This window comes from Haliaeetus albicilla, chromosome 9 (genome assembly GCF_947461875.1).
Source record: "Haliaeetus albicilla chromosome 9, bHalAlb1.1, whole genome shotgun sequence".
NCBI classification, from domain to species: domain Eukaryota; kingdom Metazoa; phylum Chordata; class Aves; order Accipitriformes; family Accipitridae; genus Haliaeetus; species Haliaeetus albicilla.
In genome coordinates, this window is record NC_091491.1 from 30,004,512 (window position 1) to 30,030,299 (window position 25,788).

General features: G+C 55.6%; 1 protein-coding gene across 1 annotated transcript in view; it reads right to left on the reverse strand.

The window, feature by feature from the left end:
• LOC104315406 (IgGFc-binding protein-like) overlaps positions 1-25,788 on the reverse strand; it is a 51,217-nt gene that overhangs the window by 11,032 nt on the left and 14,397 nt on the right. The window contains 39 exon segments of the mRNA XM_069793039.1: positions 736-784; positions 835-939; positions 2,906-3,098; positions 4,590-4,682; positions 4,824-4,854; positions 5,113-5,197; positions 5,301-5,557; positions 6,157-6,306; positions 6,849-7,120; positions 7,825-8,021; positions 8,069-8,893; positions 8,935-9,111; positions 9,153-9,872; positions 9,976-10,975; positions 11,170-11,315; positions 11,389-11,741; positions 11,744-12,154; positions 12,268-12,351; positions 12,483-12,567; positions 12,671-12,927; positions 13,527-13,676; positions 14,219-14,490; positions 15,195-15,391; positions 15,439-16,263; positions 16,305-16,481; positions 16,523-17,242; positions 17,346-18,345; positions 18,540-18,685; positions 18,759-19,378; positions 19,638-19,721; positions 19,853-19,937; positions 20,041-20,297; positions 20,897-21,046; positions 21,589-21,860; positions 22,565-22,761; positions 22,809-23,633; positions 23,675-23,851; positions 23,893-24,612; positions 24,716-25,715. Coding sequence (XP_069649140.1) covers positions 736-784; positions 835-939; positions 2,906-3,098; positions 4,590-4,682; positions 4,824-4,854; positions 5,113-5,197; positions 5,301-5,557; positions 6,157-6,306; positions 6,849-7,120; positions 7,825-8,021; positions 8,069-8,893; positions 8,935-9,111; positions 9,153-9,872; positions 9,976-10,975; positions 11,170-11,315; positions 11,389-11,741; positions 11,744-12,154; positions 12,268-12,351; positions 12,483-12,567; positions 12,671-12,927; positions 13,527-13,676; positions 14,219-14,490; positions 15,195-15,391; positions 15,439-16,263; positions 16,305-16,481; positions 16,523-17,242; positions 17,346-18,345; positions 18,540-18,685; positions 18,759-19,378; positions 19,638-19,721; positions 19,853-19,937; positions 20,041-20,297; positions 20,897-21,046; positions 21,589-21,860; positions 22,565-22,761; positions 22,809-23,633; positions 23,675-23,851; positions 23,893-24,612; positions 24,716-25,715 — 13,364 coding nt within the window.

Genomic DNA, 25,788 nt, shown 5'->3' on the forward strand with positions numbered 1-25,788 from the left:
CATCAATGTATACTGGGCAAAATAAGAAGAGCTCAGTTGTGTTTTAGACTTTGACCACTGACAAGAACAGCTGTTCTGGGACTTGTGGACTTGAAGCAAGAAGTCTGTAAGTTCTTATGTGACTAGATCACATTATATACAAGAAAGAACTGTTCAGCTAAAAAACCCCAACTCCTTTCCTTGGATCCTACCTGTAGAATATTGGACTAAATATCAAACGGTGTTATTTGCACCATTACATTCTTACGTAGATTTCCTGAAGTGAAAGTGTGAAAAACCCATGGAGAGATAATTGAACTTGGAAATTTCATAGAATCATAGAATTGTTTAGGTTGGAAAAGACCTTTAAGATCATCAAGTCCAACTGTCAACCCAACACTACCATGCCCACTAAACCATGTCCTGAAGTGCCACATCTACGCATTTTTTGAACACCTCCAGGGATGGTGACTCCACCACTTCCCTGGGCAGCCTGTTCCAATGCCTGACAACCCTTTCAGTAAAGAAATTGTTTCTAATATCCAATGTAAACCTCCCCTGCCGCAACTTAAGGCCATTTCATTTCGTCCTATCTCCAGCCACCTGACAGAAGAGACCAGCCCCCACCTCACACCAACACCCCTTCAGGTAGTTGTAGGGAGCAATAAGGTCTCCCCTCAGCCTCCTCTTCTCTAAACTAGACAGCCCCAGCTCCCTCAGCCGCTCCTCATAAGACTTGTGCTCCAGGCCCCTCACCAGCTGCGTTGCCCTTCTCTGGACACGCTCCAGCACCTCCATGTCTTTCCTGTAGTGAGGGGCCCAAAATCAAACACAATATTCAAGGTGCGGCCTCACCAGTGCCGAGTACAGGGGGATGATCACTTCCCTGCTCCTGCTGGCCACACTATTGCTGATACAGGCCAGGATGCCGTTGGCCTTCTTGGCCACCTGGGCACACTGCTGGCTCATATACAGTCAGCTGTCAACCAGCACCCCCAGCTCTTTTTCTGCTGGGCAGCTTTCCAGCCACTCTTCCCCAAGCCTGTAGCGCTGCATGGGGTTGTTGTGATCCATGTGCAGGACCGGTCACTTGGCCTTGTTGAACCTCATACAATTGGCCTCGGCCCATCGATCCAGCCTGTCCGGCTCCCTCTGTAGAGCCTCCCTACCCTTGAGCAGATCGACCCTCCCTCCCAACTTGGTGTCATCCACAAACTTACTGAGGGTGCACTCTATCCCCTCGTCCAGATCATTGATAAAGATATTAAAGAGAACTGGCCCCAAAACTGAGCCCTGGGGAACACCACTTGTGACTGGCCACCAACTGGATTTAACTCCATTCACCACAACCCTCTGGGCTCGTCCATCCAGCCAGGTTTTTACCCGGCAAAGAGTACACCTGTCTAAGCCATGAGCTGCCAGCTTCTCAAGGAGTATGCTGTGAGACCATTTCACAAATTTCAGATGATCCAAATCAAAGAATAATCAGAAACTCACAAGACGAGCTACTCTCATAATTTCTACAGTCCTGTTTCCATCCTGAAGTACATTTCATATAATCACCTGGATTTCAGAATGTTGTTCCAACTAAACCTGCATTAGCAGCACTGCTGATGAAAAATTACTGGTCACTACTAATTCCAGCGAGCACCTACTCTCATTAGCTACATAAACTACCTGTGACTCTTACTTATTTTGCTATCCTATTGCAACAGAATTTCTTACAGAACACAGTAGAATGTGCCCTTTGTGTCTGATCTTTCTCACAGGATTCTAAAAGGCCTCTATGTTTTGTATTGTATATAGCACTTAATATTTTGTGGTATTTGAATTTTGGAAATAAAGTATGAGTTTTGTTATTCATCAAGTCTGTCAGCTCAGGATTATTGATATTGGATCCTTGTCATTGCTGTGTTTTAATGTAGACACTGCCTACCTTAGCTGGAATAAAAAGTAGCTAAAAATAAGCCTTAGTAGTCTAATTTTTCTTTTCTTTCTTTTTCTTCTATTTCTTCTTTATTTTTTTTTCTTTGATCATATAAACATGATCATTCATGTTGTATAAATACCCCCTAAAACAGCACAGGAGAACAACAGCAGGAAAGGTTGAAGAAGTTGACAGTAAGCTATTCTGAAGATTGCTCTCTGCTGTGGAAACCATATCAAGTTTTTATGATTCACAAAATGAAATGGTATAGCATTCCTCACACCCAACAAAAGACAAATACATCAGAATGTAAATAGCAGAAAAATATATTTGTAGAATTCTTGAGTAGATGCATGCAAATCATTACTCTTCCTATATTTAAACTGTAGAACTGAAGTGAGGTTATTTGTTTGGCTAAAAATGTTATTTTCAGTTACACCTCACAACATTCCAAATGGATAGCATGTTACCAGGAATTTTGTAAGTAACAGTTGTTAGAAACTGAAAAATTCTAGCAAGTTTTCTTCACTGCTGTAAATTCTAGTCCATTTGACAAGGACTAATTGTGTGTAGAATAAGTATAACATGCTAAAAAAGAGATTTTAAGTGATCACCAGCCTCCACAACTCACTAAAAAGTGACTAGAGCCTATGACTTACCACAGAGGCCACAGAGCAGACCACGGTAATTAGAGGGCACAGAGACTTCTGCATAGTGATTTCCATCATATCTCACCCACAGTCCAAAGTCAGTTTCCAAGAGAACATAACCACCACTGCTTTGAATACTGATCTTCTTTTCAATAAATACAGGCAGGTTCATTCTGCTGCCATTCACCTGTACAGCAAGTTGTAGAATTTGTTGGACATCTCATTAAAAGAGGTACATTTAAGTAATAAAAAGAGAAACTTTGCTATAAACTCTACAGAGAAAATATTTCATTATCTGCATGTTAGTTTAAAAATGTTATATATGTCTTTTAAACAAGTATTTTCTTACATTCACTTTCTTGTTTTTCAGCAAAGAAATCTGGTTGCCATAGACTTCCACTTGCACTGACTTCACATAAGAGACTTTGGTGTTGGCTCCTCTGTGCTCATTTGTTGTGGACACATCAAAGTATGGAAGCCTTTCAGAGATGTTGCACACTTTGGACAGGGTGTAAGTGCAATTTCCCATGAAATGATGAACTCTGTGGTCAAAAGTGTTATAATGTGGATCCCCAGAGGCACTGCAGGAAGCACGGCCTGGGAAGAAAGAAAGACCAGACTAGTTCCCTCTGAATCTTTACCAGACTTCTGCAGTTCCTTTGTTCCCACTTTGTTTGTTTGTTTTAGTTTGTAATTGCTGCTCAGATATAACAATGATGGCATCAGTCAAGAACATCCCAAAGCCCAGCCCAACCTCCTGTCTTTGGACCCATAAAGAACCTGTACTCTTGTGTATCAGAAATCTATGCTAGAGGTTGAGGAAGAAATATAAGCAAAACGTTTTGATATTAAAAAAAAAGCTTTGTTATTAAGACATTATATAAAGTGGAACAGTGAGTTTTTAGTGTTCATGTCCGAAAGGCTATATCTGACTAAATAGTAAAAATTTACTCAAAAACTTTACAGGGTTGGTTAGCCAAAATAGACTACTGTACTATCAGCTGTCTGGAGTTCTGTACTCACATCAGTTATGGAACTCCTGTTGAACACTGCGTACACAAGATGTCCTTTACACACTTTTAAAAAATATTGAAGTCAACTAGCCAGTGATAATATGTACAAATGGAGGTACACAGTGTGTGAGCATTTGTGTGTGAGCTGGGTAAGGTTTTGAGTGCTAATAAGAAATTCCTATTTTCAATAAAAAAATCTTTCCATCAAATCTTATCAGCATTGAGCTTGTACTGCTTTATGGTGTTTAACAACAACAACAACAAAAAATAATGAAAAGAGGTCCTTACTTCTTCTCTGATTTTCAATGGCCTGTTACAAAAACAGCTACACTTATGGTTGTGTCTAAATGCCAACCTTAACAGCTTACACATGAACTATTAAAACTCCAGGAACTACATACAACACAGTTATAAAAAAACTGCAGAAGACATCCAAACTGACTAGGTGAGCTAGCACTCTCTTGTACTTAACAAGCTGACACATGCAGAAGACTTATTGCTTAAAATGGGAGGAAAGAAGCAGTAAAATTTATCTAAACTGATATTTTAGTGTATTTCCTAAGTATTAAAATAACAATAACCACAATGACCCAGTCTTTTCCAGGACCATATAATTGGATTATGTCCAAAATCAAAACAAAATCTGGAAGCTAAATTAAATTTCAAAATATTACAAACAGTAACATCTATATAACAGGTGAAAACTTGCCATAGAGAAGGGAAATTTAAATAGATATGGACATGGCAATAAAGGGTATGTGAGATAACTATCAGGAAGATAGTTTAATGTTGCCAAAACCAGCGATATTGTGCCAAGAGACACCCAGGGCAGGACAAACATAGTCACTATGCAGAAAGAGTCCCAACACTGAAGGGCTGACCCACCAGTGTAATTGGGCAGGCAAGAAAAAGCTCTGACCATGCAGTATCAAAACACTGTCACATGGCTGTGGGACCCGGATTAAGAAAACTGAGCAGTTATGAAAGGCTGTAAGAGATGTGGATGGAAAAGGACAGTACCTGAGCTCGGTGTGGGTCTCGGTTGTGATGGTGTGTGCGGAGGCTGCGTTGTAGTGCCCGGCGAGGGGATTGTGGGTTTTGGTGTCGATGGACCTAGCACAAGAGAGAGCTAGAGGAGATCTGCACCAACGTGGGAGATTTGTTCCACGCAGCTGGCCCACCTTTCCCAAACACCCAACGCTGTGACCAGGGAGGCCCAGGCAGGGATTGCAGAGTGTCAACTCAGAAACAGACCTGCCATTCAAGGGCTCTGGCACCAGCATAGCTGCATGACAAAAGAAGATTAGGCACTTCTGTACCTATGCTCAGTGTCTTGGCTGTGGGCCTTGTAATACATGGACTAAACAGTGACTGCAGGCAGCGCCAGTGCTCCAGTCTCCAGGGGGAAAGCCTGCTTAACACAGGCTGCATTGCTGGCCTACAGGGCACTGCAAAGACAACCTGTGCTCTTGGCTCTAGCACAGCCTGTCAACTCAGTCAGTGACATCTCTCAAGCTGCCCTTCCCCAAGCCGACCCTTGTACCTGTGCAGGATCCCTTTTCAATGGACAGATCATCCAATGCTACGTCGCTCCGGAAGTCTTCACCCCATTCTCCCTCCAGGACAATCTAAGGGAATGGATAGTTCCCAGCATTAGCTCCGGCCACATGTGTGAAGTGCCATTGCACAGCACGGTTCCTCTCAGGTGGCACTGAGAGCCTGTGCCCTTACCTGCATGTTTCCTGTGCTGTGCACCGTGATCTCTCCCAAGTTCCATCTGTCCCCTTTGCTTCCAGCATCTCTCCATTCCAGTGTTGATGTTTCATTTTGAACTATGTACACGCGCAGGGCCATTGTTTCAGCTGCTCCGTACATGTGATACCAGAAGCGGAAGCAGTGCGGTCCTTCTGAACTGCACACTGGGCTGACCAGATGAGCCACAAAGCCGGGGAGGGCATTGCTCCCTTGCAGATAGATGTAGTAGCCGTCTGAAACAAAGTGTGAGCCACGCTGTCGCACGCATATCAAATCTCGACAAAGCAGCCAGGGACAACCCAAGCACAGTCCTGGGAGCACCCCCTGCTGCAGTTCAAGGCAGGCAAAAGGAGGGGAGAGCAAACACAGGTCCTTTGCTAGCCACAACTCTCCCCAGCCCTGAGTCCGCCTATGAACCGTCCTCTCTGGGCCACGGCAGCTGTATGGCTTGGAGTGGGCAACGGCACCGCCTCCAAAGCATCGCCACAATCCTCGCGTGGCTCTGCAGCTTTGGGGCCCGCTCATCATTAGCTTCTGGAGAAGCCAGCGTCTCCTAAAAGAGAGACCCGCTCCTGTTCCCCCGAGGCAGCTGGGTCATCAAGCTTTGCATTACTTTCCCCCTCGCATGGCAGGTCGCTGCCTGCCCTGCGAGTACCACAGACTGATTCCACGGGCTGGAAATCTTCCTAAAGGAGGGCTCTGGCCAGAAGCAGCTCTGGCTCAAGGCCAGGAAACTTGTGGCCTGTATTTGCTGTGAGAAGAGGCTTGTCGCCATCTTCCCAGGGACACCCCTGTGCCTGAAGGACCGCTGTGTACTGATTGCTGTTCCTACCTCCTGTCGTGTGGTCAAAGGAGGGGCCGGTATCTGGCGTGGGCGTTGGACCCTTGTTCCTTTTCCAGTCAATGCTGCTGGAATCTGCCTGGACCCACTCACAGAAGTCACTGTCGAATGTGCAGGTGAAATTGCAGTCTGTTGGGGGAGCTGGAGGTGGTGCAGAAAGGAAAGCAGAGTTTCTACAGTGAGGGTGGGGCCACCTTTTCTTGTGTCCCACAGGGCACACCTACATCCCTGGCACGCTGGCGGCCAGGTGAGGATGGCCAACCAAGTGGAAGTGCACGAGCTGAGTGCCTAGCACAGCCAGTAAAAAACATGGGTGGGAGACAACGGTACCTGTGCTTGTCCCAGGTGCTGGTGACGTTGTTGTGTGTGGAGGTGGCGTTGAGGTGTCTGGCAAGGGGGCCGAGGTTGTAGGAGCTGCTGCATGTACAGTGAAACAGAGGTGGAGAGGATGTTTTTCATGATGGGGATTTGTTCCCAAATGGGGATGTTGCACCCTTCCCAAACACCCCCACGCCATGGCAAAAGGAGCGCAGGACAGGAATTCCACGGTATCCCTGTCTCAAAGAATCTCTTCACCCAAGGGCTGGTCCACCAGAGCGGTTAGGTGACACATGGAGAAGCCTCCACCACAGCTGCCCCATTCCTTGAATCTGGGCCACAAAGGAGGTCAACAGAACACTTACCACAGACAGTGCCAGCACTCCAGTCTCCCAGAGCAACTCCTGCCTCAGCACACGCTGCGGCATAAGCCCCCAGGTCATTGCAGAGCTGCTCCGTGCTGCCACCCGTGGCACACTGGTCATAGACACAGCTCTCAAAGTACGTCCTGGGCGGCAGAACTGCATGGCATGGCTGGAACGGGCCGCCGAGTTGCGTGAGGATTGCACACTGCTTGTTAGCTGCCACCTCCTCGGAGGGGGAGCAGGACGCAGGAGGGCTGATGGCTGGGTCACACCTACAAAGCAGACAGCCAGCCCTGAGCTCACGGCAGCCTGTGGACCCCAGCCACACCATTTCCTGACCTCCTCCCCAGCCACAACCTCAGCTTCTGCAGTCCGGATCCCTCCCTAAGACAAGGCACTCAACGGCTGTCACTTGCAAGGGTGGGCAGCACGGCCCACAGTCACCATTCCCCTCCGTGGCATCGGGTGGACAGAAGCAAACGGAGGAGGCGGTTGCGACCCCAACAGCTTGGGAAAAGCATCGTGCCAAGGCCCTGTCTCACTCTCTCTGGGGTCAGGAGCAGTGAGATGCAGCATATGGAGTGGGATGGCAGGGCCCTGCACATGGGTCACCAAGGACCCCAGAGCAGAGCGCCTACGGGGAGAGAGCACCGTGCACCCCGACCACATGGAGGGACCACACGGACGCTGCCACAAGCAAGCCAGCCTTGAGGGGAAAGGGGCACGGCCACACATCTGGCACCCAGTTGCAGACTCGACACCCCACTGGTGGGGGGAGCAGAGAGGAGAGACGCGAGGACGATACATCTGCTGCTGCGGAGCCTCTATGTGCTCTCACACACTTTCCCACAACTGCCTGCCTCCTCTCCCTTGCCCCACGCCTGCCATTACCAACCCTCCCTCCTTGTGCCCCTCACAGCTCCCCTCTCCCACGCTCCCTTTTGTCCGTCATCTACGCGACGGAACAAGGACTCACGGCCACTCGTCGTCCGGCACCATCCAGCTGGCTCCAAAGTCATTGAAGTCGGGCACGACAACGCCATCGGGGCGCATGAAGTCGTCCTGCTGGCTCCCAGTGTACGTCCCACACAGCCCACACAGCTTGCCCTTGTGCTTCTCAGACACCCTCACCAGGAGCTCCTGGTCCCCGTTGAACTGCAGCTGCAGGCCCAGCTTGGTAGCAACCCGCACGTGGGAGCCACTCAGGGAAATGGTCACACCAGGGGCAGGAGAAGCAGGCAGGGAGGCCAGAGCACCATTGATCTGAATAAGGGGGAGAGAGGGAGACAGAAGCATGAAGAGGTGCCCTCCACTGAGAAGTCACTGTTCTTCACTGCGATGGTGCCAGGGCCCAGTGAGTCAGAAGCACTGATGGCATGAGAAACCCCGCCCAGGCCTGCGAGCATGAGAACAGCAGCGACTCTACACACGGCACACCGAAAGCTCAGGAAAACAAGCTGAAGATCTGTTGCTGCGCAAGCAGCCATATCTGCCCCGCTCAGAGCCTCACCGCGCTCTGCTGTGAGCACGCCAGCAGGCTCCGGGAATATCAGGCTCTTCTTGGGGACAGAGCGATACTTAATGGTGACACAACAGATACTCAGGGCATCTGTCGTTGCCAGGTGTAAAAATGAGGGTCTTACGTAGACCGCCTTGTTCTTGCGCAGTGCAATGTGGAGGCCTTCCATGGAGAGCGCCACGGAGTTCAGAGCTGTCCAGCTCTGGCTGCCGCGATGTTTGTTGCGGGTGGTGACGCTGAACCCAACGGAGGAGTTGTCGCAGCCCGTCACCACGGTGTAGTTGCAGGAGCCCTGGAAGTGGTGAAGCTTCCCATCGAAGGTGCGGTAATGCGGGTCGCCATAGATGTGGCAGAGAGCAGTGCTGGCTGGGTAACAGCCCCTCTGGCCATCCTGGATCTTGCAGACCTCATCTTCACCACAGGACAATGCAGAGCAAACCATCTGGCCGTTGGCTTCACACCTGCACCGGCGAGTGCAGTTCTCGCTCACAGAGTACTCGCCCTCCTGCAAGCAGAGAAACACCGAACGTCAGCATATCAGGCAGGAAAGCAGAGGCAAGGGGGTGCCCTGGGAGGGGTGCAGGCCAGGGCAGGGTTCTCACTCACGCTGTAGTAGTTGCCCTCAAAGAGGCAGCCACAGTGGGCCTCGGGCACGCAGGTGTCTCCGCTGAGAAGGAAGCCAGAGGTACACGCACAGCCCTCCACGCAGGGCTTGGAGCAGTTCTGCGGGGCTTGTCGGTCAACACAGGTGGCAGGACAGCCGGTCATGCAAGGGTCATAGTAGCTGTTGGCAGGGCACAGCAGGGCTGCAACGGGAAGGGGACAATTAGGACCAGCAAGCCTTCAAGGAAGGGGAAGACCAAAGACTTGCTTTGGCCAGAGGTTCTGGGCACAGGGAGTGGCACATTCCCCCTCCGGCAACTGCAAGGCAGGTACTCACGGCAGAAGGTGGCGTTCCTCCAGGGAGGAAGAGTCACGCCGGCTGCCTGGCATGCGTCAGCGTAGGCCTCCAGAGCAGCACACAGGAACTCCTGGCCACCATTCAGGGCACAAAGGTCATAGAAGCAGGTGTCAAAGTAGCTCTGGGGGTTGACCACAGCGTGGCACCTCTCAAAAGAGCCAGGCCTGGCAGTCAGCATGCCGCAGAACTGGTCCGATCGGTAGAGCTTCTCCTCTTCCTCACTGCAGGGTCTGGGGGCGACGGGGACACCGCAAGAGGAGTCATTGTCTGGGACCCGCCAGCTCTCCCCCAGCGCATTGGAGTCTGCCGCTTGCTGCCCGTTGGGCATCATGTAATCGTCCTCTCTCCGGTTGTTGAAGTTCCCGCACATGCCACAGGTCAGGTTGAAGTAGGCGGTGGGCACCTTCACCTCCACCGAGTGGTCAGCGTCGTAGGACACTCTGAGGCTGAAGTCTGTCTCCAGGACGACGTAGCGGCCGCTCCTGCTCACCGTGATGGCACCTCCTGCTGCGCTCACCGGCAAGGTCTGGCGCAGGTTGTTCACCTAGGGCGGACGCACCACAGTGGGCCCTGGACTTGGCTTCTGCCCCAGGGAGAACAGCTGCCAGGCCAGGCACGGCAAACCGGTGCCCGTGATGCCCTCGCACCCAGACGCCCCTGTGGCCTGCAGAGCCACGTCTGGGTTCTGCGCTCTGCAGGGTCCTTGCTACAACACGGGCCACATTCCCCATTTGCCTCTTCCTCCTCCACCCCCCGCCCCGGAAAGGAAAAACAAAGCAACCCAGCGGCTTCAGGGGAGCCCACCCGGGCCTGGGGGAATGGACGGGCCTGGGGCAATGGACATGCCTGGTACCCGCCAGGCCCTGACAAGAACAGCCAGCCCTGCCTTGCGGCCGCGCCACGCTCGTGCCAGCCCCACTGCCTACCAGCACTTGGCTCTTCTCCCTCTTGACAATGGCAATGCGCACGCCGTACACCTCAACCAGGACTTCGCGCACATAGGACACTCTGGTGTTCCCACGATGCTCGTTCTTGGCCTCAACGTTGAAGTAGGGCAGGGAGGTGGTGTTGGAGCACACTTTGGCCAGGGTGTAGGCGCAGTTGCCCATGAAGTGGTGCGTCACCTTGTCAAAGGTGTTGTAGTGAGGGTCACTGTGGACGTGGCAGATGCCGTAGGATTGTTCGAGGCACTCAGGTTTTCCGTCCTGCACCCCGCAGTACTGGCCCGCAGGGCACGAGGCATCGGAGCACTGGACTTTGCTTCCCCGCGCGGGACACGTGCACTTGGAGGAGCAGGTGTTGTCCGTCCAGAACTCTGAGCCCACGGGGTAGTGCTGCCCGTTGTGCCAGCACCCGCACTGCTGGCTGGGCACGCATCGGTCATTGTAGAGCAGGTACCCGCTGTCGCACACACAGCCCTCCACGCACGGCAGGCTGCAGGTAGCAGGAGCCATTGGGTCAACACAGGTGGCAGGGCAGGCTGCAGCGCAGGGCTCATAGTGACTGTTGGCTGGACAGGTGATGGCTGCCGAGACAGAAGACATGGCCGTTACTTGGTGAACATAACACTTCTTTGTGCTGTATTTTCCCCTTTGAAAAATTAAGAGTCTATACTTTGTCTGTGGTCTGCTTGGCCCCACGGGTATTCTAAGTCATACCCGGTCAAATGAAACAGAAAACGGTGCCTCTAGTACTGACAACTACCTGTAAATCCCCACAGCACATAGTAAAAATACTTCTTATTCCCCACCCCGCTCTTTCATTTCTATTCTGTGTTTTCCTGAGAGTAACGATCCGTGGTACCGTGCGTGGACTTACGGCAGAATGTTGCATTCCTCCACACAGGTATCTTGATGCCAAGCGACTGGCAGGCGTCTGCGTAGGACTGCAAGCTCTTGCACAGGGCCTCGCGGTCCAGCCCCAGCTCACACAGGTCATAAAGGCAGGTGTCAAAGTAACCGCTGGGGCTCAGCACAGCGTGGCACATCTGAAACGGGCCGCCGGTGTCAGTGAGGAGCCCGCAGAAGTGGCTGCTGGCAATGACTTGCTTGTCCGTTTCATTGCAGGCTGGGGTGGGGAGTGGTCCGGCTGAGCAGCTGTGGAAAGACAGGGAGAAGGGCCCCTGGGTCACCTGTGGGCTTCTCCTGGTGCCTCCCCCTCCCCTTGCCCGACACGTCCCCAGACCTGCTGGGGGGCCACACACACCTGCTGTCATTGGACACCTGCCAGCTGTTGCCCAGGCTGGTGGAATCTGGCTCGAGCACCCCTTCTGGGTTCAGGAAGTCATCTGCTGCCATCCCGTTGTAGTTCCCACACATGCCACAAACCTTCTGCCCAAAGGTGCTCGGAAGCGTCACCTCCACCCGATGGCTCCCATCAAACTTCACTCTCAAGCCAAAGTCTGTCGTGACCACAGTGTAGAACCCGCTGGACGAGACCTGCACGCCCATGGATGGGGTGCAGGGCAGGACCTCTGCCACTCCGTTGACCTGGCAGGACAGAAACCAAGGCAGGGTTGGAGCAACCCATTTGGCACAGCTCTCTCCTCTTGCACGGCCCCACCGCCTCTCCCCCTTCTGCTTACCGTCACCCTTCCACCCTTCCCCAGCCTTATCCGCTGGCCAGCCACATCGACATCCACGTATTGGACATAGGACACGCGAGTGTTGCCTCCCCTGTGCTCATTGGCAGCTTCCACGTTGAAGTAGGGCAGCGAGCTGTTGCTCTCGCACAGCTTGGAGAGAGTGTAGGTGCAGGTGCCCATGAAGTGGTGTAGGTGCTTGTCGAACGTGTGGTAGTGAGGGTCTCCTTCCACCACACAGGTCCCTGACGGTGGAAAGACCAGAGGAAATGTTCAGTTAAGCACCTCCTGCCACCTCCGCTCCCCAGCCTACACTGCACAAAGGACTGCAGCCCCATGGCTATTCTACTCTACTCACCTGAGGCCAGCACGGGTGCTGACGTGGTTTCCTCTTCTGAAGGTGTAGTGATGGTGGTGCCTGGTGTTGTCGGAGTCACGTCACCTATGAAACAGACAATGGTACAAGCAAATCAATCCTCCCTGAGCAGCTCTTGTTCAACACAGAAGACACACTGACTGCCACGAGAAGCGTAACATTCATCAAGCTGCCCTTCCCCAAGCCGACCCTTGTACCTGTGCAGGATCCCTTTTCAATGGACAGATCATCCAATGCTACGTCGCTCCGGAAGTCTTCACCCCATTCTCCCTCCAGGACAATCTAAGGGAATGGATAGTTCCCAGCATTAGCTCCGGCCACATGTGTGAAGTGCCATTGCACAGCACGGTTCCTCTCAGGTGGCACTGAGAGCCTGTGCCCTTACCTGCATGTTTCCTGTGCTGTGCACCGTGATCTCTCCCAAGTTCCATCTGTCCCCTTTGCTTCCAGCATCTCTCCATTCCAGTGTTGATGTTTCATTTTGAACTATGTACACGCGCAGGGCCATTGTTTCAGCTGCTCCGTACATGTGATACCAGAAGCGGAAGCAGTGCGGTCCTTCTGAACTGCACACTGGGCTGACCAGATGAGCCACAAAGCCGGGGAGGGCATTGCTCCCTTGCAGATAGATGTAGTAGCCGTCTGAAACAAAGTGTGAGCCACGCTGTCGCACGCATATCAAATCTCGACAAAGCAGCCAGGGACAACCCAAGCACAGTCCTGGGAGCACCCCCTGCTGCAGTTCAAGGCAGGCAAAAGGAGGGGAGAGCAAACACAGGTCCTTTGCTAGCCACAACTCTCCCCAGCCCTGAGTCCGCCTATGAACCGTCCTCTCTGGGCCACGGCAGCTGTATGGCTTGGAGTGGGCAACGGCACCGCCTCCAAAGCATCGCCACAATCCTCGCGTGGCTCTGCAGCTTTGGGGCCCGCTCATCATTAGCTTCTGGAGAAGCCAGCGTCTCCTAAAAGAGAGACCCGCTCCTGTTCCCCCGAGGCAGCTGGGTCATCAAGCTTTGCATTACTTTCCCCCTCGCATGGCAGGTCGCTGCCTGCCCTGCGAGTACCACAGACTGATTCCACGGGCTGGAAATCTTCCTAAAGGAGGGCTCTGGCCAGAAGCAGCTCTGGCTCAAGGCCAGGAAACTTGTGGCCTGTATTTGCTGTGAGAAGAGGCTTGTCGCCATCTTCCCAGGGACACCCCTGTGCCTGAAGGACCGCTGTGTACTGATTGCTGTTCCTACCTCCTGTCGTGTGGTCAAAGGAGGGGCCGGTATCTGGCGTGGGCGTTGGACCCTTGTTCCTTTTCCAGTCAATGCTGCTGGAATCTGCCTGGACCCACTCACAGAAGTCACTGTCGAATGTGCAGGTGAAATTGCAGTCTGTTGGGGGAGCTGGAGGTGGTGCAGAAAGGAAAGCAGAGTTTCTACAGTGAGGGTGGGGCCACCTTTTCTTGTGTCCCACAGGGCACACCTACATCCCTGGCACGCTGGCGGCCAGGTGAGGATGGCCAACCAAGTGGAAGTGCACGAGCTGAGTGCCTAGCACAGCCAGTAAAAAACATGGGTGGGAGACAACGGTACCTGTGCTTGTCCCAGGTGCTGGTGACGTTGTTGTGTGTGGAGGTGGCGTTGAGGTGTCTGGCAAGGGGGCCGAGGTTGTAGGAGCTGCTGCATGTACAGTGAAACAGAGGTGGAGAGGATGTTTTTCATGATGGGGATTTGTTCCCAAATGGGGATGTTGCACCCTTCCCAAACACCCCCACGCCATGGCAAAAGGAGCGCAGGACAGGAATTCCACGGTATCCCTGTCTCAAAGAATCTCTTCACCCAAGGGCTGGTCCACCAGAGCGGTTAGGTGACACATGGAGAAGCCTCCACCACAGCTGCCCCATTCCTTGAATCTGGGCCACAAAGGAGGTCAACAGAACACTTACCACAGACAGTGCCAGCACTCCAGTCTCCCAGAGCAACTCCTGCCTCAGCACACGCTGCGGCATAAGCCCCCAGGTCATTGCAGAGCTGCTCCGTGCTGCCACCCGTGGCACACTGGTCATAGACACAGCTCTCAAAGTACGTCCTGGGCGGCAGAACTGCATGGCATGGCTGGAACGGGCCGCCGAGTTGCGTGAGGATTGCACACTGCTTGTTAGCTGCCACCTCCTCGGAGGGGGAGCAGGACGCAGGAGGGCTGATGGCTGGGTCACACCTACAAAGCAGACAGCCAGCCCTGAGCTCACGGCAGCCTGTGGACCCCAGCCACACCATTTCCTGACCTCCTCCCCAGCCACAACCTCAGCTTCTGCAGTCCGGATCCCTCCCTAAGACAAGGCACTCAACGGCTGTCACTTGCAAGGGTGGGCAGCACGGCCCACAGTCACCATTCCCCTCCGTGGCATCGGGTGGACAGAAGCAAACGGAGGAGGCGGTTGCGACCCCAACAGCTTGGGAAAAGCATCGTGCCAAGGCCCTGTCTCACTCTCTCTGGGGTCAGGAGCAGTGAGATGCAGCATATGGAGTGGGATGGCAGGGCCCTGCACATGGGTCACCAAGGACCCCAGAGCAGAGCGCCTACGGGGAGAGAGCACCGTGCACCCCGACCACATGGAGGGACCACACGGACGCTGCCACAAGCAAGCCAGCCTTGAGGGGAAAGGGGCACGGCCACACATCTGGCACCCAGTTGCAGACTCGACACCCCACTGGTGGGGGGAGCAGAGAGGAGAGACGCGAGGACGATACATCTGCTGCTGCGGAGCCTCTATGTGCTCTCACACACTTTCCCACAACTGCCTGCCTCCTCTCCCTTGCCCCACGCCTGCCATTACCAACCCTCCCTCCTTGTGCCCCTCACAGCTCCCCTCTCCCACGCTCCCTTTTGTCCGTCATCTACGCGACGGAACAAGGACTCACGGCCACTCGTCGTCCGGCACCATCCAGCTGGCTCCAAAGTCATTGAAGTCGGGCACGACAACGCCATCGGGGCGCATGAAGTCGTCCTGCTGGCTCCCAGTGTACGTCCCACACAGCCCACACAGCTTGCCCTTGTGCTTCTCAGACACCCTCACCAGGAGCTCCTGGTCCCCGTTGAACTGCAGCTGCAGGCCCAGCTTGGTAGCAACCCGCACGTGGGAGCCACTCAGGGAAATGGTCACACCAGGGGCAGGAGAAGCAGGCAGGGAGGCCAGAGCACCATTGATCTGAATAAGGGGGAGAGAGGGAGACAGAAGCATGAAGAGGTGCCCTCCACTGAGAAGTCACTGTTCTTCACTGCGATGGTGCCAGGGCCCAGTGAGTCAGAAGCACTGATGGCATGAGAAACCCCGCCCAGGCCTGCGAGCATGAGAACAGCAGCGACTCTACACACGGCACACCGAAAGCTCAGGAAAACAAGCTGAAGATCTGTTGCTGCGCAAGCAGCCATATCTGCCCCGCTCAGAGCCTCACCGCGCTCTGCTGTGAGCACGCCAGCAGGCTCCGGGAATATCAGGCTCTTCTTGGGGACAGAGCGATACTTAATGGTGACACAACAGATACTCAGGGCATCTGTCGTTGCCAGGTGTAAAAATGAGGGTCTTACGTAGACCGCCTTGTTCTTGCGCAGTGCAATGTGGAGGCCTTCCATGGAGAGCGCCACGGAGTTCAGAGCTGTCCAGCTCTGGCTGCCGCGATGTTTGTTGCGGGTGGTGACGCTGAACCCAACGGAGGAGTTGTCGCAGCCCGTCACCACGGTGTAGTTGCAGGAGCCCTGGAAGTGGTGAAGCTTCCCATCGAAGGTGCGGTAATGCGGGTCGCCATAGATGTGGCAGAGAGCAGTGCTGGCTGGGTAACAGCCCCTCTGGCCATCCTGGATCTTGCAGACCTCATCTTCACCACAGGACAATGCAGAGCAAACCATCTGGCCGTTGGCTTCACACCTGCACCGGCGAGTGCAGTTCTCGCTCACAGAGTACTCGCCCTCCTGCAAGCAGAGAAACACCGAACGTCAGCATATCAGGCAGGAAAGCAGAGGCAAGGGGGTGCCCTGGGAGGGGTGCAGGCCAGGGCAGGGTTCTCACTCACGCTGTAGTAGTTGCCCTCAAAGAGGCAGCCACAGTGGGCCTCGGGCACGCAGGTGTCTCCGCTGAGAAGGAAGCCAGAGGTACACGCACAGCCCTCCACGCAGGGCTTGGAGCAGTTCTGCGGGGCTTGTCGGTCAACACAGGTGGCAGGACAGCCGGTCATGCAAGGGTCATAGTAGCTGTTGGCAGGGCACAGCAGGGCTGCAACGGGAAGGGGACAATTAGGACCAGCAAGCCTTCAAGGAAGGGGAAGACCAAAGACTTGCTTTGGCCAGAGGTTCTGGGCACAGGGAGTGGCACATTCCCCCTCCGGCAACTGCAAGGCAGGTACTCACGGCAGAAGGTGGCGTTCCTCCAGGGAGGAAGAGTCACGCCGGCTGCCTGGCATGCGTCAGCGTAGGCCTCCAGAGCAGCACACAGGAACTCCTGGCCACCATTCAGGGCACAAAGGTCATAGAAGCAGGTGTCAAAGTAGCTCTGGGGGTTGACCACAGCGTGGCACCTCTCAAAAGAGCCAGGCCTGGCAGTCAGCATGCCGCAGAACTGGTCCGATCGGTAGAGCTTCTCCTCTTCCTCACTGCAGGGTCTGGGGGCGACGGGGACACCGCAAGAGGAGTCATTGTCTGGGACCCGCCAGCTCTCCCCCAGCGCATTGGAGTCTGCCGCTTGCTGCCCGTTGGGCATCATGTAATCGTCCTCTCTCCGGTTGTTGAAGTTCCCGCACATGCCACAGGTCAGGTTGAAGTAGGCGGTGGGCACCTTCACCTCCACCGAGTGGTCAGCGTCGTAGGACACTCTGAGGCTGAAGTCTGTCTCCAGGACGACGTAGCGGCCGCTCCTGCTCACCGTGATGGCACCTCCTGCTGCGCTCACCGGCAAGGTCTGGCGCAGGTTGTTCACCTAGGGCGGACGCACCACAGTGGGCCCTGGACTTGGCTTCTGCCCCAGGGAGAACAGCTGCCAGGCCAGGCACGGCAAACCGGTGCCCGTGATGCCCTCGCACCCAGACGCCCCTGTGGCCTGCAGAGCCACGTCTGGGTTCTGCGCTCTGCAGGGTCCTTGCTACAACACGGGCCACATTCCCCATTTGCCTCTTCCTCCTCCACCCCCCGCCCCGGAAAGGAAAAACAAAGCGACCCAGCGGCTTCAGGGGAGCCCACCCGGGCCTGGGGGAATGGACGGGCCTGGGGCAATGGACATGCCTGGTACCCGCCAGGCCCTGACAAGAACAGCCAGCCCTGCCTTGCGGCCGCGCCACGCTCGTGCCAGCCCCACTGCCTACCAGCACTTGGCTCTTCTCCCTCTTGACAATGGCAATGCGCACGCCGTACACCTCAACCAGGACTTCGCGCACATAGGACACTCTGGTGTTCCCACGATGCTCGTTCTTGGCCTCAACGTTGAAGTAGGGCAGGGAGGTGGTGTTGGAGCACACTTTGGCCAGGGTGTAGGCGCAGTTGCCCATGAAGTGGTGCGTCACCTTGTCAAAGGTGTTGTAGTGAGGGTCACTGTGGACGTGGCAGATGCCGTAGGATTGTTCGAGGCACTCAGGTTTTCCGTCCTGCACCCCGCAGTACTGGCCCGCAGGGCACGAGGCATCGGAGCACTGGACTTTGCTTCCCCGCGCGGGACACGTGCACTTGGAGGAGCAGGTGTTGTCCGTCCAGAACTCTGAGCCCACGGGGTAGTGCTGCCCGTTGTGCCAGCACCCGCACTGCTGGCTGGGCACGCATCGGTCATTGTAGAGCAGGTACCCGCTGTCGCACACACAGCCCTCCACGCACGGCAGGCTGCAGGTAGCAGGAGCCATTGGGTCAACACAGGTGGCAGGGCAGGCTGCAGCGCAGGGCTCATAGTGACTGTTGGCTGGACAGGTGATGGCTGCCGAGACAGAAGACATGGCCGTTACTTGGTGAACATAACACTTCTTTGTGCTGTATTTTCCCCTTTGAAAAATTAAGAGTCTATACTTTGTCTGTGGTCTGCTTGGCCCCACGGGTATTCTAAGTCATACCCGGTCAAATGAAACAGAAAACGGTGCCTCTAGTACTGACAACTACCTGTAAATCCCCACAGCACATAGTAAAAATACTTCTTATTCCCCACCCCGCTCTTTCATTTCTATTCTGTGTTTTCCTGAGAGTAACGATCCGTGGTACCGCGCGTGGACTTACGGCAGAATGTTGCATTCCTCCACACAGGTATCTTGATGCCAAGCGACTGGCAGGCGTCTGCGTAGGACTGCAAGCTCTTGCACAGGGCCTCGCGGTCCAGCCCCAGCTCACACAGGTCATAAAGGCAGGTGTCAAAGTAACCGCTGGGGCTCAGCACAGCGTGGCACATCTGAAACGGGCCGCCGGTGTCAGTGAGGAGCCCGCAGAAGTGGCTGCTGGCAATGACTTGCTTGTCCGTTTCATTGCAGGCTGGGGTGGGGAGTGGTCCGGCTGAGCAGCTGTGGAAAGACAGGGAGAAGGGCCCCTGGGTCACCTGTGGGCTTCTCCTGGTGCCTCCCCCTCCCCTTGCCCGACACGTCCCCAGACCTGCTGGGGGGCCACACACACCTGCTGTCATTGGACACCTGCCAGCTGTTGCCCAGGCTGGTGGAATCTGGCTCGAGCACCCCTTCTGGGTTCAGGAAGTCATCTGCTGCCATCCCGTTGTAGTTCCCACACATGCCACAAACCTTCTGCCCAAAGGTGCTCGGAAGCGTCACCTCCACCCGATGGCTCCCATCAAACTTCACTCTCAAGCCAAAGTCTGTCGTGACCACAGTGTAGAACCCGCTGGACGAGACCTGCACGCCCATGGATGGGGTGCAGGGCAGGACCTCTGCCACTCCGTTGACCTGGCAGGACAGAAACCAAGGCAGGGTTGGAGCAACCCATTTGGCACAGCTCTCTCCTCTTGCACGGCCCCACCGCCTCTCCCCCTTCTGCTTACCGTCACCCTTCCACCCTTCCCCAGCCTTATCCGCTGGCCAGCCACATCGACATCCACGTATTGGACATAGGACACGCGAGTGTTGCCTCCCCTGTGCTCATTGGCAGCTTCCACGTTGAAGTAGGGCAGCGAGCTGTTGCTCTCGCACAGCTTGGAGAGAGTGTAGGTGCAGGTGCCCATGAAGTGGTGTAGGTGCTTGTCGAACGTGTGGTAGTGAGGGTCTCCTTCCACCACACAGGTCCCTGACGGTGGAAAGACCAGAGGAAATGTTCAGTTAAGCACCTCCTGCCACCTCCGCTCCCCAGCCTACACTGCACAAAGGACTGCAGCCCCATGGCTATTCTACTCTACTCACCTGAGGCCAGCACGGGTGCTGACGTGGTTTCCTCTTCTGAAGGTGTAGTGATGGTGGTGCCTGGTGTTGTCGGAGTCACGTCACCTATGAAACAGACAATGGTACAAGCAAATCAATCCTCCCTGAGCAGCTCTTGTTCAACACAGAAGACACACTGACTGCCACGAGAAGCGTAACATTCATCAAGCTGCCCTTCCCCAAGCCGACCCTTGTACCTGTGCAGGATCCCTTTTCAATGGACAGATCATCCAATGCTACGTCGCTCCGGAAGTCTTCACCCCATTCTCCCTCCAGGACAATCTAAGGGAATGGATAGTTCCCAGCATTAGCTCCGGCCACATGTGTGAAGTGCCATTGCACAGCACGGTTCCTCTCAGGTGGCACTGAGAGCCTGTGCCCTTACCTGCATGTTTCCTGTGCTGTGCACCGTGATCTCTCCCAAGTTCCATCTGTCCCCTTTGCTTCCAGCATCTCTCCATTCCAGTGTTGATGTTTCATTTTGAACTATGTACACGCGCAGGGCCATTGTTTCAGCTGCTCCGTACATGTGATACCAGAAGCGGAAGCAGTGCGGTCCTTCTGAACTGCACACTGGGCTGACCAGATGAGCCACAAAGCCGGGGAGGGCATTGCTCCCTTGCAGATAGATGTAGTAGCCGTCTGAAACAAAGTGTGAGCCACGCTGTCGCACGCATATCAAATCTCGACAAAGCAGCCAGGGACAACCCAAGCACAGTCCTGGGAGCACCCCCTGCTGCAGTTCAAGGCAGGCAAAAGGAGGGGAGAGCAAACACAGGTCCTTTGCTAGCCACAACTCTCCCCAGCCCTGAGTCCGCCTATGAACCGTCCTCTCTGGGCCACGGCAGCTGTATGGCTTGGAGTGGGCAACGGCACCGCCTCCAAAGCATCGCCACAATCCTCGCGTGGCTCTGCAGCTTTGGGGCCCGCTCATCATTAGCTTCTGGAGAAGCCAGCGTCTCCTAAAAGAGAGACCCGCTCCTGTTCCCCCGAGGCAGCTGGGTCATCAAGCTTTGCATTACTTTCCCCCTCGCATGGCAGGTCGCTGCCTGCCCTGCGAGTACCACAGACTGATTCCACGGGCTGGAAATCTTCCTAAAGGAGGGCTCTGGCCAGAAGCAGCTCTGGCTCAAGGCCAGGAAACTTGTGGCCTGTATTTGCTGTGAGAAGAGGCTTGTCGCCATCTTCCCAGGGACACCCCTGTGCCTGAAGGACCGCTGTGTACTGATTGCTGTTCCTACCTCCTGTCGTGTGGTCAAAGGAGGGGCCGGTATCTGGCGTGGGCGTTGGACCCTTGTTCCTTTTCCAGTCAATGCTGCTGGAATCTGCCTGGACCCACTCACAGAAGTCACTGTCGAATGTGCAGGTGAAATTGCAGTCTGTTGGGGGAGCTGGAGGTGGTGCAGAAAGGAAAGCAGAGTTTCTACAGTGAGGGTGGGGCCACCTTTTCTTGTGTCCCACAGGGCACACCTACATCCCTGGCACGCTGGCGGCCAGGTGAGGATGGCCAACCAAGTGGAAGTGCACGAGCTGAGTGCCTAGCACAGCCAGTAAAAAACATGGGTGGGAGACAACGGTACCTGTGCTTGTCCCAGGTGCTGGTGACGTTGTTGTGTGTGGAGGTGGCGTTGAGGTGTCTGGCAAGGGGGCCGAGGTTGTAGGAGCTGCTGCATGTACAGTGAAACAGAGGTGGAGAGGATGTTTTTCATGATGGGGATTTGTTCCCAAATGGGGATGTTGCACCCTTCCCAAACACCCCCACGCCATGGCAAAAGGAGCGCAGGACAGGAATTCCACGGTATCCCTGTCTCAAAGAATCTCTTCACCCAAGGGCTGGTCCACCAGAGCGGTTAGGTGACACATGGAGAAGCCTCCACCACAGCTGCCCCATTCCTTGAATCTGGGCCACAAAGGAGGTCAACAGAACACTTACCACAGACAGTGCCAGCACTCCAGTCTCCCAGAGCAACTCCTGCCTCAGCACACGCTGCGGCATAAGCCCCCAGGTCATTGCAGAGCTGCTCCGTGCTGCCACCCGTGGCACACTGGTCATAGACACAGCTCTCAAAGTACGTCCTGGGCGGCAGAACTGCATGGCATGGCTGGAACGGGCCGCCGAGTTGCGTGAGGATTGCACACTGCTTGTTAGCTGCCACCTCCTCGGAGGGGGAGCAGGACGCAGGAGGGCTGATGGCTGGGTCACACCTACAAAGCAGACAGCCAGCCCTGAGCTCACGGCAGCCTGTGGACCCCAGCCACACCATTTCCTGACCTCCTCCCCAGCCACAACCTCAGCTTCTGCAGTCCGGATCCCTCCCTAAGACAAGGCACTCAACGGCTGTCACTTGCAAGGGTGGGCAGCACGGCCCACAGTCACCATTCCCCTCCGTGGCATCGGGTGGACAGAAGCAAACGGAGGAGGCGGTTGCGACCCCAACAGCTTGGGAAAAGCATCGTGCCAAGGCCCTGTCTCACTCTCTCTGGGGTCAGGAGCAGTGAGATGCAGCATATGGAGTGGGATGGCAGGGCCCTGCACATGGGTCACCAAGGACCCCAGAGCAGAGCGCCTACGGGGAGAGAGCACCGTGCACCCCGACCACATGGAGGGACCACACGGACGCTGCCACAAGCAAGCCAGCCTTGAGGGGAAAGGGGCACGGCCACACATCTGGCACCCAGTTGCAGACTCGACACCCCACTGGTGGGGGGAGCAGAGAGGAGAGACGCGAGGACGATACATCTGCTGCTGCGGAGCCTCTATGTGCTCTCACACACTTTCCCACAACTGCCTGCCTCCTCTCCCTTGCCCCACGCCTGCCATTACCAACCCTCCCTCCTTGTGCCCCTCACAGCTCCCCTCTCCCACGCTCCCTTTTGTCCGTCATCTACGCGACGGAACAAGGACTCACGGCCACTCGTCGTCCGGCACCATCCAGCTGGCTCCAAAGTCATTGAAGTCGGGCACGACAACGCCATCGGGGCGCATGAAGTCGTCCTGCTGGCTCCCAGTGTACGTCCCACACAGCCCACACAGCTTGCCCTTGTGCTTCTCAGACACCCTCACCAGGAGCTCCTGGTCCCCGTTGAACTGCAGCTGCAGGCCCAGCTTGGTAGCAACCCGCACGTGGGAGCCACTCAGGGAAATGGTCACACCAGGGGCAGGAGAAGCAGGCAGGGAGGCCAGAGCACCATTGATCTGAATAAGGGGGAGAGAGGGAGACAGAAGCATGAAGAGGTGCCCTCCACTGAGAAGTCACTGTTCTTCACTGCGATGGTGCCAGGGCCCAGTGAGTCAGAAGCACTGATGGCATGAGAAACCCCGCCCAGGCCTGCGAGCATGAGAACAGCAGCGACTCTACACACGGCACACCGAAAGCTCAGGAAAACAAGCTGAAGATCTGTTGCTGCGCAAGCAGCCATATCTGCCCCGCTCAGAGCCTCACCGCGCTCTGCTGTGAGCACGCCAGCAGGCTCCGGGAATATCAGGCTCTTCTTGGGGACAGAGCGATACTTAATGGTGACACAACAGATACTCAGGGCATCTGTCGTTGCCAGGTGTAAAAATGAGGGTCTTACGTAGACCGCCTTGTTCTTGCGCAGTGCAATGTGGAGGCCTTCCATGGAGAGCGCCACGGAGTTCAGAGCTGTCCAGCTCTGGCTGCCGCGATGTTTGTTGCGGGTGGTGACGCTGAACCCAACGGAGGAGTTGTCGCAGCCCGTCACCACGGTGTAGTTGCAGGAGCCCTGGAAGTGGTGAAGCTTCCCATCGAAGGTGCGGTAATGCGGGTCGCCATAGATGTGGCAGAGAGCAGTGCTGGCTGGGTAACAGCCCCTCTGGCCATCCTGGATCTTGCAGACCTCATCTTCACCACAGGACAATGCAGAGCAAACCATCTGGCCGTTGGCTTCACACCTGCACCGGCGAGTGCAGTTCTCGCTCACAGAGTACTCGCCCTCCTGCAAGCAGAGAAACACCGAACGTCAGCATATCAGGCAGGAAAGCAGAGGCAAGGGGGTGCCCTGGGAGGGGTGCAGGCCAGGGCAGGGTTCTCACTCACGCTGTAGTAGTTGCCCTCAAAGAGGCAGCCACAGTGGGCCTCGGGCACGCAGGTGTCTCCGCTGAGAAGGAAGCCAGAGGTACACGCACAGCCCTCCACGCAGGGCTTGGAGCAGTTCTGCGGGGCTTGTCGGTCAACACAGGTGGCAGGACAGCCGGTCATGCAAGGGTCATAGTAGCTGTTGGCAGGGCACAGCAGGGCTGCAACGGGAAGGGGACAATTAGGACCAGCAAGCCTTCAAGGAAGGGGAAGACCAAAGACTTGCTTTGGCCAGAGGTTCTGGGCACAGGGAGTGGCACATTCCCCCTCCGGCAACTGCAAGGCAGGTACTCACGGCAGAAGGTGGCGTTCCTCCAGGGAGGAAGAGTCACGCCGGCTGCCTGGCATGCGTCAGCGTAGGCCTCCAGAGCAGCACACAGGAACTCCTGGCCACCATTCAGGGCACAAAGGTCATAGAAGCAGGTGTCAAAGTAGCTCTGGGGGTTGACCACAGCGTGGCACCTCTCAAAAGAGCCAGGCCTGGCAGTCAGCATGCCGCAGAACTGGTCCGATCGGTAGAGCTTCTCCTCTTCCTCACTGCAGGGTCTGGGGGCGACGGGGACACCGCAAGAGGAGTCATTGTCTGGGACCCGCCAGCTCTCCCCCAGCGCATTGGAGTCTGCCGCTTGCTGCCCGTTGGGCATCATGTAATCGTCCTCTCTCCGGTTGTTGAAGTTCCCGCACATGCCACAGGTCAGGTTGAAGTAGGCGGTGGGCACCTTCACCTCCACCGAGTGGTCAGCGTCGTAGGACACTCTGAGGCTGAAGTCTGTCTCCAGGACGACGTAGCGGCCGCTCCTGCTCACCGTGATGGCACCTCCTGCTGCGCTCACCGGCAAGGTCTGGCGCAGGTTGTTCACCTAGGGCGGACGCACCACAGTGGGCCCTGGACTTGGCTTCTGCCCCAGGGAGAACAGCTGCCAGGCCAGGCACGGCAAACCGGTGCCCGTGATGCCCTCGCACCCAGACGCCCCTGTGGCCTGCAGAGCCACGTCTGGGTTCTGCGCTCTGCAGGGTCCTTGCTACAACACGGGCCACATTCCCCATTTGCCTCTTCCTCCTCCACCCCCCGCCCCGGAAAGGAAAAACAAAGCGACCCAGCGGCTTCAGGGGAGCCCACCCGGGCCTGGGGGAATGGACGGGCCTGGGGCAATGGACATGCCTGGTACCCGCCAGGCCCTGACAAGAACAGCCAGCCCTGCCTTGCGGCCGCGCCACGCTCGTGCCAGCCCCACTGCCTACCAGCACTTGGCTCTTCTCCCTCTTGACAATGGCAATGCGCACGCCGTACACCTCAACCAGGACTTCGCGCACATAGGACACTCTGGTGTTCCCACGATGCTCGTTCTTGGCCTCAACGTTGAAGTAGGGCAGGGAGGTGGTGTTGGAGCACACTTTGGCCAGGGTGTAGGCGCAGTTGCCCATGAAGTGGTGCGTCACCTTGTCAAAGGTGTTGTAGTGAGGGTCACTGTGGACGTGGCAGATGCCGTAGGATTGTTCGAGGCACTCAGGTTTTCCGTCCTGCACCCCGCAGTACTGGCCCGCAGGGCACGAGGCATCGGAGCACTGGACTTTGCTTCCCCGCGCGGGACACGTGCACTTGGAGGAGCAGGTGTTGTCCGTCCAGAACTCTGAGCCCACGGGGTAGTGCTGCCCGTTGTGCCAGCACCCGCACTGCTGGCTGGGCACGCATCGGTCATTGTAGAGCAGGTACCCGCTGTCGCACACACAGCCCTCCACGCACGGCAGGCTGCAGGTAGCAGGAGCCATTGGGTCAACACAGGTGGCAGGGCAGGCTGCAGCGCAGGGCTCATAGTGACTGTTGGCTGGACAGGTGATGGCTGCCGAGACAGAAGACATGGCCGTTACTTGGTGAACATAACACTTCTTTGTGCTGTATTTTCCCCTTTGAAAAATTAAGAGTCTATACTTTGTCTGTGGTCTGCTTGGCCCCACGGGTATTCTAAGTCATACCCGGTCAAATGAAACAGAAAACGGTGCCTCTAGTACTGACAACTACCTGTAAATCCCCACAG